General features: G+C 41.9%; 1 protein-coding gene across 1 annotated transcript; it reads right to left on the minus strand.

The window, feature by feature from the left end:
* Nucleotides 1-4,476: 4,476 nt before the first annotated feature.
* On the minus strand, nt 4,477-11,483 carry Znf879 (zinc finger protein 879). Its single transcript, XM_035447802.1, is given in 4 exon segments — nt 4,477-5,924; nt 8,750-8,845; nt 9,277-9,403; nt 11,457-11,483. Coding segments are annotated over 4 exon segments (1,698 nt in total).
* Between the last annotated feature and the right edge of the window lie 3,016 nt (nt 11,484-14,499).

A 14,499-nucleotide genomic window follows, 5' to 3' on the forward strand; every position in this document is an offset into this window, starting at 1 on the left:
GCACCGGAGTCAGCGATTTCCAAAAACTGAGTGGAACTGTGGTGGTATCCTCCAAGTGTTCAGGTTATTGTAGTCTGGGGCTGTGGCAATTCACTACAAATCCAGGAAACCCTGAAAACCCTACCAGGCTCTCTCAGTCAGTTCCCAGACTTGTTCCCTAGGTGGGCAAAGTGATGTGACAAGACAAAGCCAGAATTTACTGTCTAGGAGTGGGGACGCCACCCACCCACCCATAAGTACCAGGCTAGCCTGACTGACTACTCAGAGTTGCAGGACAGCCAGGCTGCATAGAGAGACTAAAACCCTAGGAGAATCTGTGTAGCCTACACCACTAATCATGATAATTTAAATCATTTTAACTTGTATAATACACAGAAAACAATGCACACAGGTATCGTTTCAGGTTTTTTTCCTTGTTTTGTTTTGTGACAAAGGGCGTTGATATTCAGCCCAGGATGGTTTCAGAAGCAAAAGGATTAAAAAAATAAAAGTAATTAATTGAATACAAATACTTAGTTTTTATTTATTTATTTTTTAAATCCAGCTAGCTGCTGAATCCTAAGCTCAATTGTCATTTGGTTGGTGTAGAGGCTAAGAGACCTGCTCCAGGCCCTACCCAGGTTCCCAAAGGTGATGCTTCTCAGGAGTGAAGAAGAGGTAAAAGATTTCTATAGCAACTTCACACACAATCTGAGGGGTCATGCTCTTTATTTCCTGTGCTCTTTATTTCTCTGTTTCTATTCTAATAATCCTGTCCTACTTTTAACTTCTCTATGCTTCTTCTGAAAGGAGTAAAATGGGAAAACTAATAAAAGTCTAAAACTTAGACTCTAAAGTTCATATAGGAAAAAGAAAATTTTCAAGAAAATTCCCAAAAGGGCAGCTGACAGATAAGGCTAAACAAAGAACTGGGTACTGACCAGAGGCCTGGGACCAGATAACACCCCCAAACTGTGTCAACATTTTCTGTCCTAAAAAAGACCAGATAGCTATCAACTCCCAGTTGTAAAAACCCCTGGCCCAGGGGATAATTATCAAACTTGTTTCCCCTACAATTTCCTGCTTAATTGCATCCTGCCTAAACATACAGTTATTGTTTCATCCTGTGTAACCATAGAAGCTTTGTAATCTCAAGACTTTCAGTCTTCTGAACTTTTTCTTTAAAATTCCCCTCTCAGCTGTAAGTGGTGTTCCGTTTGCCTCCGAGCCAGCAGAACCCAGACTGCAGCTTGAAATAAAAAGAAACCTTTGTTCTTGCATTTGGTGAGTCACCTCCTTGGTGATGGATTTTTGGGGGTTCCGTGATCTGGGCATAACACTTCTTGCTTCTTCTTCTATTCTAAGAACTCTTCCTCTTCAGGAGCCTTGAAGTGATAAAGTTTCTCTCATTGGTCAAAAGCACATTCCTAGAGGAAGAGATAAGGAGCTGAGCCATTTTCCATGGCAACACAAGGGTCCAAGGTCATAGGAGCAAAACCATGACCAGACAGGAGACAAAACCAATGACAACTTTGAGACACAGATCTATTGTTAGCAGACTGGCAAGTGAAGAATTAGCATGCTTTCCTTAGTAACCTTGGTAAACATCTGTGACTCTGACCTTGTGCAAGCTGTAAAGTTTTTTGTCTTTTGTTTTTACAAAAAGAAAGGCTTTAGTCTAGTTTGATCTTGCTCTGAGGTGAAAGTGAACTAATTGTGTGCAGTAGTCTGAGTAAGAGAACAAGGTAGGCTATTAAGAATTAACACCTGCTGTATCGCTCAAGGCTCCTACATCTGCCCCTTTTTTGTTTAAAAAGCATGTAAATCTCTCTAGGGCAGAGAGTAATGTGGGTAATTAAAAGTCTGAAGATGATTGGAAGAATGATAATGGTTTTGAAATTAATAATCAATAATTTATATTGATATTTAATCAGTATATCTATAATCTATATTTATAACCATAATCGATAGGTATAACCAATAATGTATATCTATAATTAATAATCAATTAGTAAACTATATTTATGGCAAACTGAGAACTATTTGTAGTTGTAAAGGATTTTAATAATATCTGGGAAGAATCATCCAATATACCAATGCATAGGGAAAAATGTGCCCAGTAAATGATTAATGCACTGCTGGAGTTTGGGTTATGAATCCCACCATAGAGAGGGGTGTCATGGCTTCACAGGGAATTTACAGTAAGGACAGTGACTATTCATACAAAGCGAATATTCCTACTACCCTGCATGAGGGCCTCCTTGATCGGAAAATGATCCTTGGTGGGTTAGCTCCATGACTTGTCAGTTGTGTTCTCACTGTATAATTCTGTGGTCTGTAGCAGGTTGGAACAGGTAGCAATGGACCTTCAGAGAGCCTGCCCACACTTATCCTTTAGTTTAAAAAACACACATAATGTTAACTCTCTCAAGTATCTTTCTGATCTGGAAAATCATCTGGAAGAGCAAACCCAGCAGTGACATGTGTTTCAATACCTCCTCCCTCCCCCATGCATGGCTGAAGTGAGGTACTCTGAGAAGCCACAGACTGTTGAGTGAAAATCCCAATTCCAGGCATGTGTTGCCTCTCTCGGTATTATTGGCCATAGAGGCCCTATGACCTCATAAGCTACAAACTTTATTGTCTTTACAGCTTTTTGCATCCCAGAACTAAGTGGAAGTCCCTGTTGCTGAAGATATCACATACTTTAGTTGAAGGACATGGAGAAATCAGGCTTGGATCTGGCTGGAAGATCCTGCCCCTATGCTATCTCACTTTCATAGTGCTGAAAAACACTATGTAGGCTGCTGGTCGGGGCAGGAGTTGATATCAATAGTCTTGTTCAGCTATGGACACAATGTGTTGATGCCGTGAGTATGCCAGGAAAGATAAGCTCTTTGGTAAAACAGTGACACAACTAATATGGGTGCAGCCAGTATTTGCCATTTTCATGTAAAGCCTGCTCCCTAGGAGAAAACTCATTTTTCAGGACAAAACCTGTGGCTGGGGAGATCCTGGTCCCCAGTGGGGAGGCTACTGCTATTATGCTATTTAATAGGTATTACATACCTTTGAAACATTTTTGATTATGGACATAGATTACCACTTCTGTTAACACTGGTGTAGGGGAACACTTTTTTTTTTTTTAAGTATGTGTACGTGTGTGCACATGTGAGTAAAGATGCCCATGGAAACCAGAAGCCTTGGATCCCCTGGAGCTGAAGTCATAGGAACCTATAGATTACCCAGTATTTGTGCTGGGAATAGAACCAGGGTCTTCTGCAAGAGTAGTGCAGTCTCTTAACCATGGGATTGTAATGTCTCCTAACCTGGGGAACACCCCTCCCCAGTGGGGAGTAGTTATTGTGGTATCACAATTGGTCATGGTACTGAGAATAAGAACTGTTGCTGTGGCATACACTCAATGCTTAGCCATAAATTACTCCAAGACACAGGGAACATTGCAGAAGAGGCAGAATGGGGGGGGGTAGTGTTATGTGCTTTGTATTTACTTTGAATGGAAACAGGAGAAAGGAGGCTTACAAGACTCAGGAAGCTCTGAAAATCTCTTACAGACTAAGAAGCTGACTCCAGGAGTTTAGATAAGTAGTGCACAATTGCTACAGGAAGCACAAGGAAGTAGGCACAGCCCAGGACCATGAGTTGTGCTCTCTGTGGCTACACTGTGACACAATTTCTCATTTCTAACTAACTGTATGTATATGTAAATTAAATTTCAAAAGCATTTGTCTGAAGAGCCTTTACTTCACAATATAATGCAGCAAAGGTAACTACTTTCTGAGAAAAACAAGTAGAGACACCATGCATTTTGTGACTTAAAAGGCATTTTGTGCCTTTAGGTCTGAACCAGAGGTGGTAAATGGTGGGGAGACAGTGCAAAGGACAATACACCTGCATAGCTCACAAGTGATTTTATTCTCAGGTCAGTGACTTAGAGAAAGGAAAAATGAACCAAAGGTTTTAACAATAAACAAGAACTTGTTTCCAGAGTATTAAAAAACAAACTTTAGTGACCATGAGGTAGCTACAAGTTACCTATGTAGATTTCTTTTCTTATTCTTCTAAAATGAGAAAAAGATTTATTAATTAATACTGAAAGGCATTGTCCAACATAGATCCTAGACTCATCTGAAGTCTGGTGATTCATGGCTCAGCTTTTCCCTAAATCAGCAGGCCCCCATGGCATTACAAAAGCTGGTGGCTGTTAAGTCTGAATCACTAGAAAGAAAATATAAATCTTTCAATCTTAGAGTCAACTCTATAGACAATAAAACTTAAGAATATGTGAAAAATATTTTATATATGTTTTCCAAACATTTGCAAGTTTATACTGCATCACAGATTCCTGATGTTTGCTGAAGTCTAACTTGATGCTTACCCCCAAATATTACTCATCACTTTCTCTCCAGGTTGAGTTCTGTTACAGTCAGTATGGAATGAATGTCTTTCAGCAAATTTATTACATGCATTTTACTTTTATGGTTTTTCTCAGTTATGAGTCTTCTGATGGTTGGCAAGAGATGAACTCTGACTGAAGGCTTTCCCACATGCTTTGCACTTATAAGGCTTTTCTCCTGTATGGATTCTCATATGTGTCATAAGTGATGAACTCTGCCTGAAGGCTTTCCCACATATTTTACAGTTAAATGGTTTCTCTCCAGTATGAATTCTCTGGTGTTGAATAAGGGCTGAGCTTTGGTTGAAGGCTTTTTCACAGTCATTGCACTTATAAGGTTTCTCACCAGTATGAATTTTTCGATGAGTATTGACTGCTGAGTGAGAACTGAAAGCTTTCCCACATTCCTTGCAATGATAAGGTTTCTCACCCGTGTGGATCCTGTGATGGATATTAAGTCGTGAGACCCAGGAAAAGGCCTTCCCACATTCATCGCACTTGTATGGCTTTTCTCCAGTGTGGATTCTTTGATGTTGGATAAGTGCTGAGCTTTGGCTGAAGGCTTTCCCACATTCCTTGCATGCATATGGTTTCTCTCCAGTGTGAATTCTCTGATGTATAATCAAGGCTGAGTGGTAACTGAACACTTTGCCACACATATGACAATGAAAGGGCTTCTCTCCAGTATGGATTCGGTGATGTCTGCTTAGTCGTGATACTGATGTAAAGGCTTTCCCACACTGGCTACATTCATATGGTTTCTCCCCGGTATGAATTCTATGATGCTGAATAAGAGATGAACATTGACTAAAGGCTCTCCCGCACTCATTGCACTTATAAGGCTTTTCTCCAGTGTGGATCCGCTGGTGATTAATGAGGGATGAGCTGCCTTTGAAGGTTTTGCCACATTCCTTACATTTATAGGGTCTCTCTCCAGTGTGCATCCTCTGATGCCCAATGAGAGAGGTAGTGAAGCTGAAAGCCTTCCCACATTCACTACATATGTACGGTTTTTCTCCAGTATGGACTCTCAAGTGCTGTGTTAGGGACGAGCTTTGGCTGAAAGCCTTCCGACATTCCTTACATTTGTAGAGCTTCTCTCCAGTGTGGATCCTCTGGTGTTTGCTCAGGGAAGAACTGTGAAGAAAGACTTTCCCACAGATGTTACATCTGTAACACTTACGCGTTGTGTTGACTCCCAGTGGTTTAAATAGAACAGAGTACTGCTGTGAGCGGGGCTTTCTTCCTCTGGAGATGACTCCAGGTTTTCTAGTAAAAGGAGACTTTATACCAGGATTTCTCACGAGTTCAATACCTGTAAGGCCCCTCTCTTGCGTATAGTCTTTTCTAATGGAAAGCAGCATTTTGCTGAAAAGTTTGTTATTTTTGCCTTGTTGCTCCTCTAACTGTTCCTCATTTACATATGTTTTTCCCAATATGAAGTCAAAAACATCATCAGCTCTGTGATTTTTCAAGACTTCCTTATTTTCTTCTTTGGAAACTATGGGTTTAAACAAGCTCTTCCACCCTAAATGAAACAAAATGTAAGCGACTCTTGCACTGGGAATAAAGGAAAATGATATCAAAATTCGTGAGCACAGCTAACAAATCCAAACTCAGAATCTTAGGAAAAGTTAGGAACAAGGACAAAGGAAAAGAAATAGGAGGGTAGCCTTGCCTGACAGGAAGGGTCTGAAGGGGTGGGGGGCTGAGGACATCTGATGGCAGCTCTCCCAGTAGGATGGGGTGGCAGGCTAGATTTAGCAACAAAGTCTTGGTCATCAGCTGTTTTTGAGCAGGGCTTGTGTTACTATTCAGTTTCATCACCCAGACCAGTGCCAGTACACTTAGGTAAATCCCAAAAGAAAACTATAGAGAGGAAGAGGAGGGAGAGACGGAAGAAGGGAGGAGGAGGAGCCTCTGCCCCAGGAGCTCTGTGAAACAGTTTCAGTCTCAGCAGTGCCACTCTGGCCCTTGTCAGAGTGCTAATGTTGTAATGAGTGTTCTTGCAATAGACAATGCAAAGGCCAAGGGAATTACAGGCAATAGCAAGGCAAGGGCCATCTCCCACAGGCTTCCATTCAATAGTCAAGTAACCAAATTGCCAAAGAAGTAACTAGGGCCTTATGAGAACTGTATAAGAACAAACAAAACCAAGGCAATATGCAATGGGGGTAACTATGCTGATACTTTAAGCTGGATGATAAGAAGATGAAGTTGAAGATAAAATCTAGGGTCCAAGATGGCAGGATGGGTAAAGGTGCATGCTTGCTAAGCCTAACAACTTGAGTTCAATTCCTGGATTCAAATGGTAGAAGGAAAGCATTGATTCCTGAAGGCCATTCTCTGAGCTCCACACTCAAGCTATGGCTTATCCCCAACCCCCTTCTGTACAATATAAATAAATCAATGTAAAAAAATATAAGAGCCAAGATGCTTAGGAAATACTGTAATAAATGAAATAATAGATACAAAAGAAATGAATATATTTTACAAAGGAGCTTTCATGCTGTTGATTATAAAAGAGTTCACCTGTACAGAAAACAGGAGAAATAGAATTCAGGCTGGGACTTGTTATCAACACTCATTGCTCAAAGATAGTAGAGTGGAGTCACAAGTGGACACTGCTGAGTGGTAACATGACATCTAATGCCAGAACTCTACCCCAAAGCCTATTTCCAAAGGAGAGAAGAAAAAACTTAGACATACACGTGTATTGTACACGTAAATCAGAGAAAATTATTCAGAGAAAAATTCTCATCAAAACAAAGGGAAATCTGAAGACAGTTCATGAATGGCAACCCAAGACAAAACTGACTCAGAATGCCAGAGAGAAGTGAAATCTGGATAAGTAGCAGGGCCCAAGAGAATCATTCTCTTCTCTGGTGCCAGAAACAAAGACAAAATCTAAAGAAGAACAGAAAGTAGGCACTTGTGATGTGGTACTCAGAGTCAAACAAACTCAGCCAACATACCAGGGACCAGGATCTGCTGTATATGGCTTACGAATTGTCACAAAGACAAATAGCCTGATGAATATCTACGAGTCTGCTTAAATTCTATAACTGTCTCCATACTGGCACATGTATTTGCATTTCTCTCATGTATTTGCATGAGCCCATATTCTTCCATTGTTTTTTCTTAACAATGGATATTGAGTTACAGACAAAATCAAAGCAAAAGCCCAAGACAGTATGGTGAAACATTATTATGAAAATTCAAAAAGTCTGGAACTTTTGTTGGACCTCACAACAGAGTTAGTAAGACACCTTGAGATAACTTAAAACTCAACACTGCTATCCTACTATGTACTCAGCTTGTTTGTTTAACCTGTCTTTACGAGAGCAATATAACAAGCATCCTCACATTCCTTGGATTACCCATGTAACCAACTTTTACAACCTAAGCTAATGGGTAACTGTATCTAATTCCATGCCCTTGACCCAGTGCACAATGCATTTGTGTACATATGCATGTTGTGGTAGTCATTTGTGTAAAGCAAAAACTAGGTTGAAAAGCAACATTATAAAATGAATATCGTCATAAATGTTGAAAGCAGCATTCAGATATTGCTTGATAGCATTTGCTTGTTATCTGGGTCAGTTAAAGTTGTAAAGTTTCTTCCCTTGTAAAACTCTGTTAAAGATTTCTGTAAAATATCCCTCATTCTTTCCCCATATTCCTGAGACATTCAACAAATACAGAGCAAAAGCCCTTTGCTGGGGGCACACACAGGCACAGGGCTAGATTCATAAGATAGCATTCAGGTAGGCACATTTAGACTCATACAATAGACAAATTACAGATAGGAGAGATGAAATACACAGGAGGAAATAAGTAGAGAATTTAAATCTAGGCTTGTTCTTGGTAAAACTATTCCAAGGACAAGTGCTCTGGCTTATTTTCCTTAATGTGGCACCAACACATTTTGGATACTATGAGGTTATTACTGATACATTTAAGTGAAAAGTGGAAAGAGGGATGCACTACAGTCATGAAGGTTATGTTCAAACCACCAAAGTAAAATAGGTTATTAGTGCAGTAAATGTGAAGGAAAGAGTAGAAAAATCAAGACTGACAGACATTTACTGCACATTACCCTGTAGTTCATGCTCTCAAATGACAAGAGGTGTTTGTCAAAGTGCAATCTTTGCTTGGAGAATTCACTTCTCCCTCTGAACCTGAAGGATGAGGTGACCAGAAATAAAGAGGGGAGACATGTCCTTCCCAGAAATATCCATGTGCTGGCACATCAAAGGAGGTCCCTGGCCAATGTCTTCTGAGCATAATTCCCTTGTGTGCCCAGGTAGGTAAGAAATGCCAAGTTCAAGTCCTGATCCCTCTGCCACTTACCTAGATACACACCTCGAAGCATTCCACTTTCCACCATCTGGAAGTCTTCTGCTTGCTCTAACTGAGAGATGACCTTTGGCTTGGAAAACAGAATCCCTGTTCATGAACAAGAAGGCACGAGTGGCCAAACTGAAATAGAAGTCCAAGCCAAGGAGACCCTGAGGTCGGGATACAGTGCACAGGAGGAGAAACTTGTTTAGAAAGCAGCCTAAAACTGGGCTCCTAAAGGATGTCCAGAGACAGCCTAAGGATGTGTGTGAGTCATGGCTCTGGCTCAGCATTCCTCTTGGTGGGATGGCTGAGGGGACCCATAGCAACAGAGCTGGTTTTGGGGAGACAGAAAAAAAAAACACAAGAGAAGATGCACTTTATTAACTCAGTCATACTTGGACTTCTCAGAATAGCCGAGGGAAAAAGCAGCGATGACTGAACCCTTCCACAGGCCAAACCTAGCCATACCCTTCACATTTCCTCCCAGGTAGATCATGTGTTTCCATGGCAGAATATGCACCCCAATAATTCCTTACCCAGTGAAGCCAAGTTTCTGTAGTTCTCCAGCATTACCTCCCGGTACAGGCTTCTCTGTGCAGAGTCCAGATGCAACCATTCATCCTGGCTGAAGGACACAGCCACATCCCTGAATGTCACAGGCTCCTAGAACAGCAAGCCCATTTCTGCTTATCCCAGACATACCCACACATAGTGTGTGTGAGGAGCAACTCTGTGAGAGTTTTGAGTGTTTCAAGCCAAGCAAGCATTTCTGTACCACAGCTCCATTAACCAGCATGTATTCACGACATTCCTATAGTAAGTGAGTCACTGTACCCTAAGAAAGTTCAAACACAGCACCCTACAAGACAACACCTGACACCACTAAACAAAATCAGGAAGATAGAACACAACTTGAGGCTAAGAAATGTATTCGTTTTTAATAGGAAGGGAAATGGTATGGTGGTTTCCATGTTGCTGATACTCTACAAATCATAGGCTGGACATCTGTGTACAACACCTGAGGCATTTCTGCAGTGGAAATGCTAGGAGCTCACTTTTTCTTTACCAAGTCAAAGGCACATCTCTGCAACCCCAAGCTGGTCAACAAAGCTTAGCATCTTCCCTTACCTGAAGGGGCAAAAGTAAGTTATATATGCGTGGCTTGATTTTCCTCCCTGGACATAAAGGAAGAGATAGACCCCCACTTCTTTCTTCACAGCAGTTAGATTCAAACCCAGAGCCTTGAGCATGCTAGCAAGTGCTCTAACTACAAGCAATATCCCCAGCCCCAACTCCTTTACTTTCAGAATCTGTCCTTTTGAGATGTATGCAAATCTCTCCCACCCCCCCTCTCTGTCTGTCTGTCTCTTTCTCTCTCTCTCTCTCTCTCTCTCTCTCTCTCTCTCTCTCTGTGTGTGTGTGTGTGTGTGTGTGTGTATGTGGTGTCTGAATATGCACCTAAGTGTGTCAACCAGAAGACAAACTCAACTGTCAAAATCCTCAGTATGTTATCCACCTTGTTTTTTCAGACAGGGTCTCTCACTGGCCTAGACCTTGCTGACTCACTATGCCAGCTGGCCAGTGAGCCCTAGGAATCCACCTGCCTCTCCAGGGCTGGGATGATAAATAACATATCATCATTCCTGGCTTTTTTGTTTGAGTTCTATCCATTGCATCGAACTTAGATCCTCAGACTTGTGTGCCAAGTAGATTACTAATTGAGTCATCTTCCCAGAGAGTTTGTGAATCTTCTTAATGGCTAAGTCACTTGCCAGTCTCAACCCAGAAAAGCTTCCCCAAGGAACTGGTGGTACCCATGCCTTTCTTTGAGTAGAATCATGGCAGTAGAATATGGTAATACCATAGCCTTTAGACTAAGAAGGTAAAAACTCCCTGGGTTCCTTACAAACTAAAACAAGCTCAGCCAGTCAAGCACCAAAGGAGCATGGTTTGTATCATCAGGAAATCTGCATGGGGACAAGTTTAAACAAACAAAGCTTGAATCTATTGGTTTCTGTGCTCTGCTTCTGCATTTATGCCATATAACCTTTTCCTTCTGTTCCTTTGGATACAGCCTGGAATCACTTCTAGTTATTAGGCAGAAGTTAAATATGAGTATGCAGGTAGGGGCTGGTAGCTCTATTGTTTAATCTTAGCTTCACGGCAAAAGGATATCAGAGTTGATGAGCATTGAGGAGACAAGTGAAGATGAGACTAGTCCTAAAATCAGGTCACAAGACCTTAAGTAGGTTAACGTACACTGGGAGGCAGGTGATAAGCTTTCCACCAGTCAAAAGTGTTAAGTGGAAAAAGACATTAAAAACTGTAGCTGACACCCACCTCTCGGACAGCTACTCTGTCTGTGAAATTAAGTTCCCGCTCTAATAAAACTTTGCTCGCTGAGGCTCTGTGTGTCTTTTTGAAATCTTCTCCAAGAGAATGCAAGAACCAGGGGGCCAGATAACAGCCCGATAGTCTAATGTCTGCTCAGAAAGTGAGAGTGAGGGAAGGTAGTAACTCCTGGCCATTGGCAATAAAACTGATTAATGGAGACAGGAAGAACCTCCCTTCAGGAGTTATATGACCTCACCTTTCACAGCTTCTGTTCCTCCTTGGGTTCTGAAGCCCAGAGAAGTTCAAGAAAGAATGAAATAAATTCACCCCTTCTGGAGTCTGAAGGCAGCTCAAAAAAGAAATGGTTTTTACTCACCTGAACCTGGGCTGGCAGCAACCTCTGGGCCATTTTTCTTCCCCTGTTGATCCTCCTGAGAAGACACCTGAGGTAGAGGAAGAGACTGTGAGGTCCACTCGTTCTGACTGCTTTCCAGTCCTCACTTGCCAAACCAGCGCCTTATGCCTGCTGGGCATCTGCACAGCCCAACCTCCCTAAGCTAGACAGAACCTGGGCATGACCAGCAAAGCCAGAAGCAAACAAAAAGCACACCTTGGCCACCAAAGACAGAAGTCGCCAGCAAGCACACCTTGTTATTGGGCCTGTGGCCTTTTCACTAGAAATTATGAATATAGAGAAGCGAACCAAGCTAGCTAGTCAAGACAAGTCACAGCTAGCAAGATAAAAGGCACCATGGTGTGCAACTCATGGCGGTAAGAGAAGGCATAAATATTCCACACATCTGCACTTGGGCATTGCAAGCGAAAGAAGTGACTGCAGAAGGCATACCCTTTTCAGAATCCACCAACTAGAAATTAGTCCTCTCATCCTCGTGGGCGTTTGCCTCTGGTCAAAAGAATTACCAAAGTCTCTTAAATTAACAAGAAGACCCCCACCCCCCCACCCACACCCACACCCACACCCACATACGCGCCAGGTTAGCTAAAATTGAATTTAAATTTTGGAGAAAACGGACTGTAGGTGCAGCTCATGTAAAAGCGCAAAATAGTATCAAGTCCTGGGTTCCATGCCCAGCGTCCTTCCACTCCTTTCCAATAGTAAAACCTTAGAGCAAAGGAACAGAACTTCACCAAAAAAGAATATGGGCTGTGGGGTTCACTGTAAGACACTGTCCAACACCGAAGACTGACAGGAACGAATAAACAAAGTTTCCGCTCCGGGATAGTAAACCTGCAGGCACTGACTGCTCAAGACCACCCTGACTCGCAAACCTGAAGCCGACGACTTCCTTGACCGCTATTCGGGCCGCGAGTCCGGAGCGACTTGGAGTCAGGCCCAAGGGCTTGCACCTGCCGCCCAGGCCTCTGCGCACTCTCGTCGAGCTCGCAGCCCTACCCAGCGGGCTCCCAGCCGCGCCCGCTCTGTACGCAAGCCCAATAAGCCCAGCGAGGGAACCATACTAGGCTCAACTGCGCGTGCGCGAGCGCGTGAGCTCCCTGATTTGCAATACGGACTACATTTCCCAGAAGGCTCCGCGAAACCCTGTCCTGTGCCACAGTGGGAGACAGGAGTCTAAGGACTACCTCCTTTGAGTTGCCACCTCCTCCCAGGCTTTTATGCACGATTCATTCATAATTACAATGGTAATACTTCTAAAAAGGGCAAAGTGAGTGTGCATTAGAAATGTAGGAATATAAGGCGCTGGTTGCTTATTAGTTTTAGATGGAGAGAGGCCTGTCCTTTTTCATTCTTTCATAGAAAATGGTTTTAGGGGCCTACAAAAGAAACAATATATGCAATTTTTCACTGCTGGCTGGTACTTCAAACAAATATTAAGCAAATAAACTGACATATTCGCTATTATTGCCACTGGCAGCCCAGATTTTCAGGGAAAGCAAAAAGTTAGAAATAAAATTTATACATTATTTGAGTTCTTTTTAGAAAATTTTGATCCCGTATTGTCCACTGTAAAGATTCTGAAGAACGGCAATTCAGCTGCAATTAGAAATGTTCTCTAGATAGCAATTAACACAAAGAGCCACTTAAGAAGTCCACATGGGAGAGGGCATAAGACAAGAACAGTGCCCGAAGAAGAAACCCAGAAAAAGATTGTATTATAGTCTCCCAGGAATCAACATGAAGGATTTCTGCTGAACCAAGGTGGAAGAATTTCATCATTAGAAGATCACAAAGGTTTGAAAGTCACCAAACACTGAATGAGTCTTACTTCTATTCCTGTCAAAGTATGCCAGAAGGAAAAGAGCTACCCCGAGCCAAACAAACACCAACCCACCAACAGACAAAGCATTCAACATACGTGCTAAAACATACCACTTTAGCATAAGGATTATTTTGACTCCATACCGGGTGTGGGACTTCTGTAAGCTTTTAGTAGATAGTTTTTGTCAAGCTAAAGAAGATCCCCAGATGGCTAAAGTTTTAAATCATGAATGAACACTAGATAGTACCAAATGCTTCTTCTGCATCCATTTAGATAATCATGTTTTTGCCTTTAATCTGTTAATGTAGTGAATTACAGAAATGCATTTCCTAAATCATTACATTTCCTAAATTGTTAATCCGATAAAGTACATCTCTGGCTCAAACAAGACTGGCTGAGACAGGTTTGTCTCTATTAGTTTGTGAATGTTGGACTAGGTCTTTCTGTCACTCTGCTTCTTGGTTTGGCCTGAAGAATATTTCATTTTTTATTCTACCTATGTATTAATTTCATGATGTGTGTTGTAATCCTCTCCAAATGTGTGATGTTTTGTGAACAAAAAAATGCCTTTGTAACGCAGTTGAGTATTATGGGTTAGCTTGGTGTTGCATACAAAACTTCACATGAATATTTTCTGTTCTCAGTGAGAGCACCTCCATGCGGTGAGCTGACACAGCCAGACAACAGCACAATGTGAGAAAGAAGAGCTGTGTTTGCTGTCCCTTTGTCCCTTCTCCCCCTTAGCTCACCTTGCTTGCCTGTTCTCTGCAAAATTCTGTGGCCTTTTTCATTTTTTTCCCCTGCAGTGCTGAGATGGAACCCAAGGCCTTGTGCATATTAGGCAGTTACTCTACCACTGAGCTAGAGCCCCAGCCCGCTAGATTATTATTTTTTTTAAATCAGGATCTTGTCCTGCTTCCAGATATGTTTATGGCTTAGTGGTTTGTGTTAGTTTGATCCTCCTCATATCTGAAGTTGTTTTTCTTCTGGAGTTTCACACATGAATTTTCAACAAGAATACCTGTTCTTATCTTGATATTGTTACTTTGATACTTGTTTTCATCTGGTCTCCAGTTGCTGTTCTTTCTACCTGCCTGATGTGAACTATACTCTTCATTCAGGTTTCTGCCACCAGGGAAGCTTCCTGTGTATGTATCTGGATACCCACTTGCAAATGGTTGAAAT

The sequence above is a fragment of the Cricetulus griseus genome, chromosome 7, assembly GCF_003668045.3.
Source record: "Cricetulus griseus strain 17A/GY chromosome 7, alternate assembly CriGri-PICRH-1.0, whole genome shotgun sequence".
Lineage (NCBI taxonomy): Eukaryota > Metazoa > Chordata > Mammalia > Rodentia > Cricetidae > Cricetulus > Cricetulus griseus.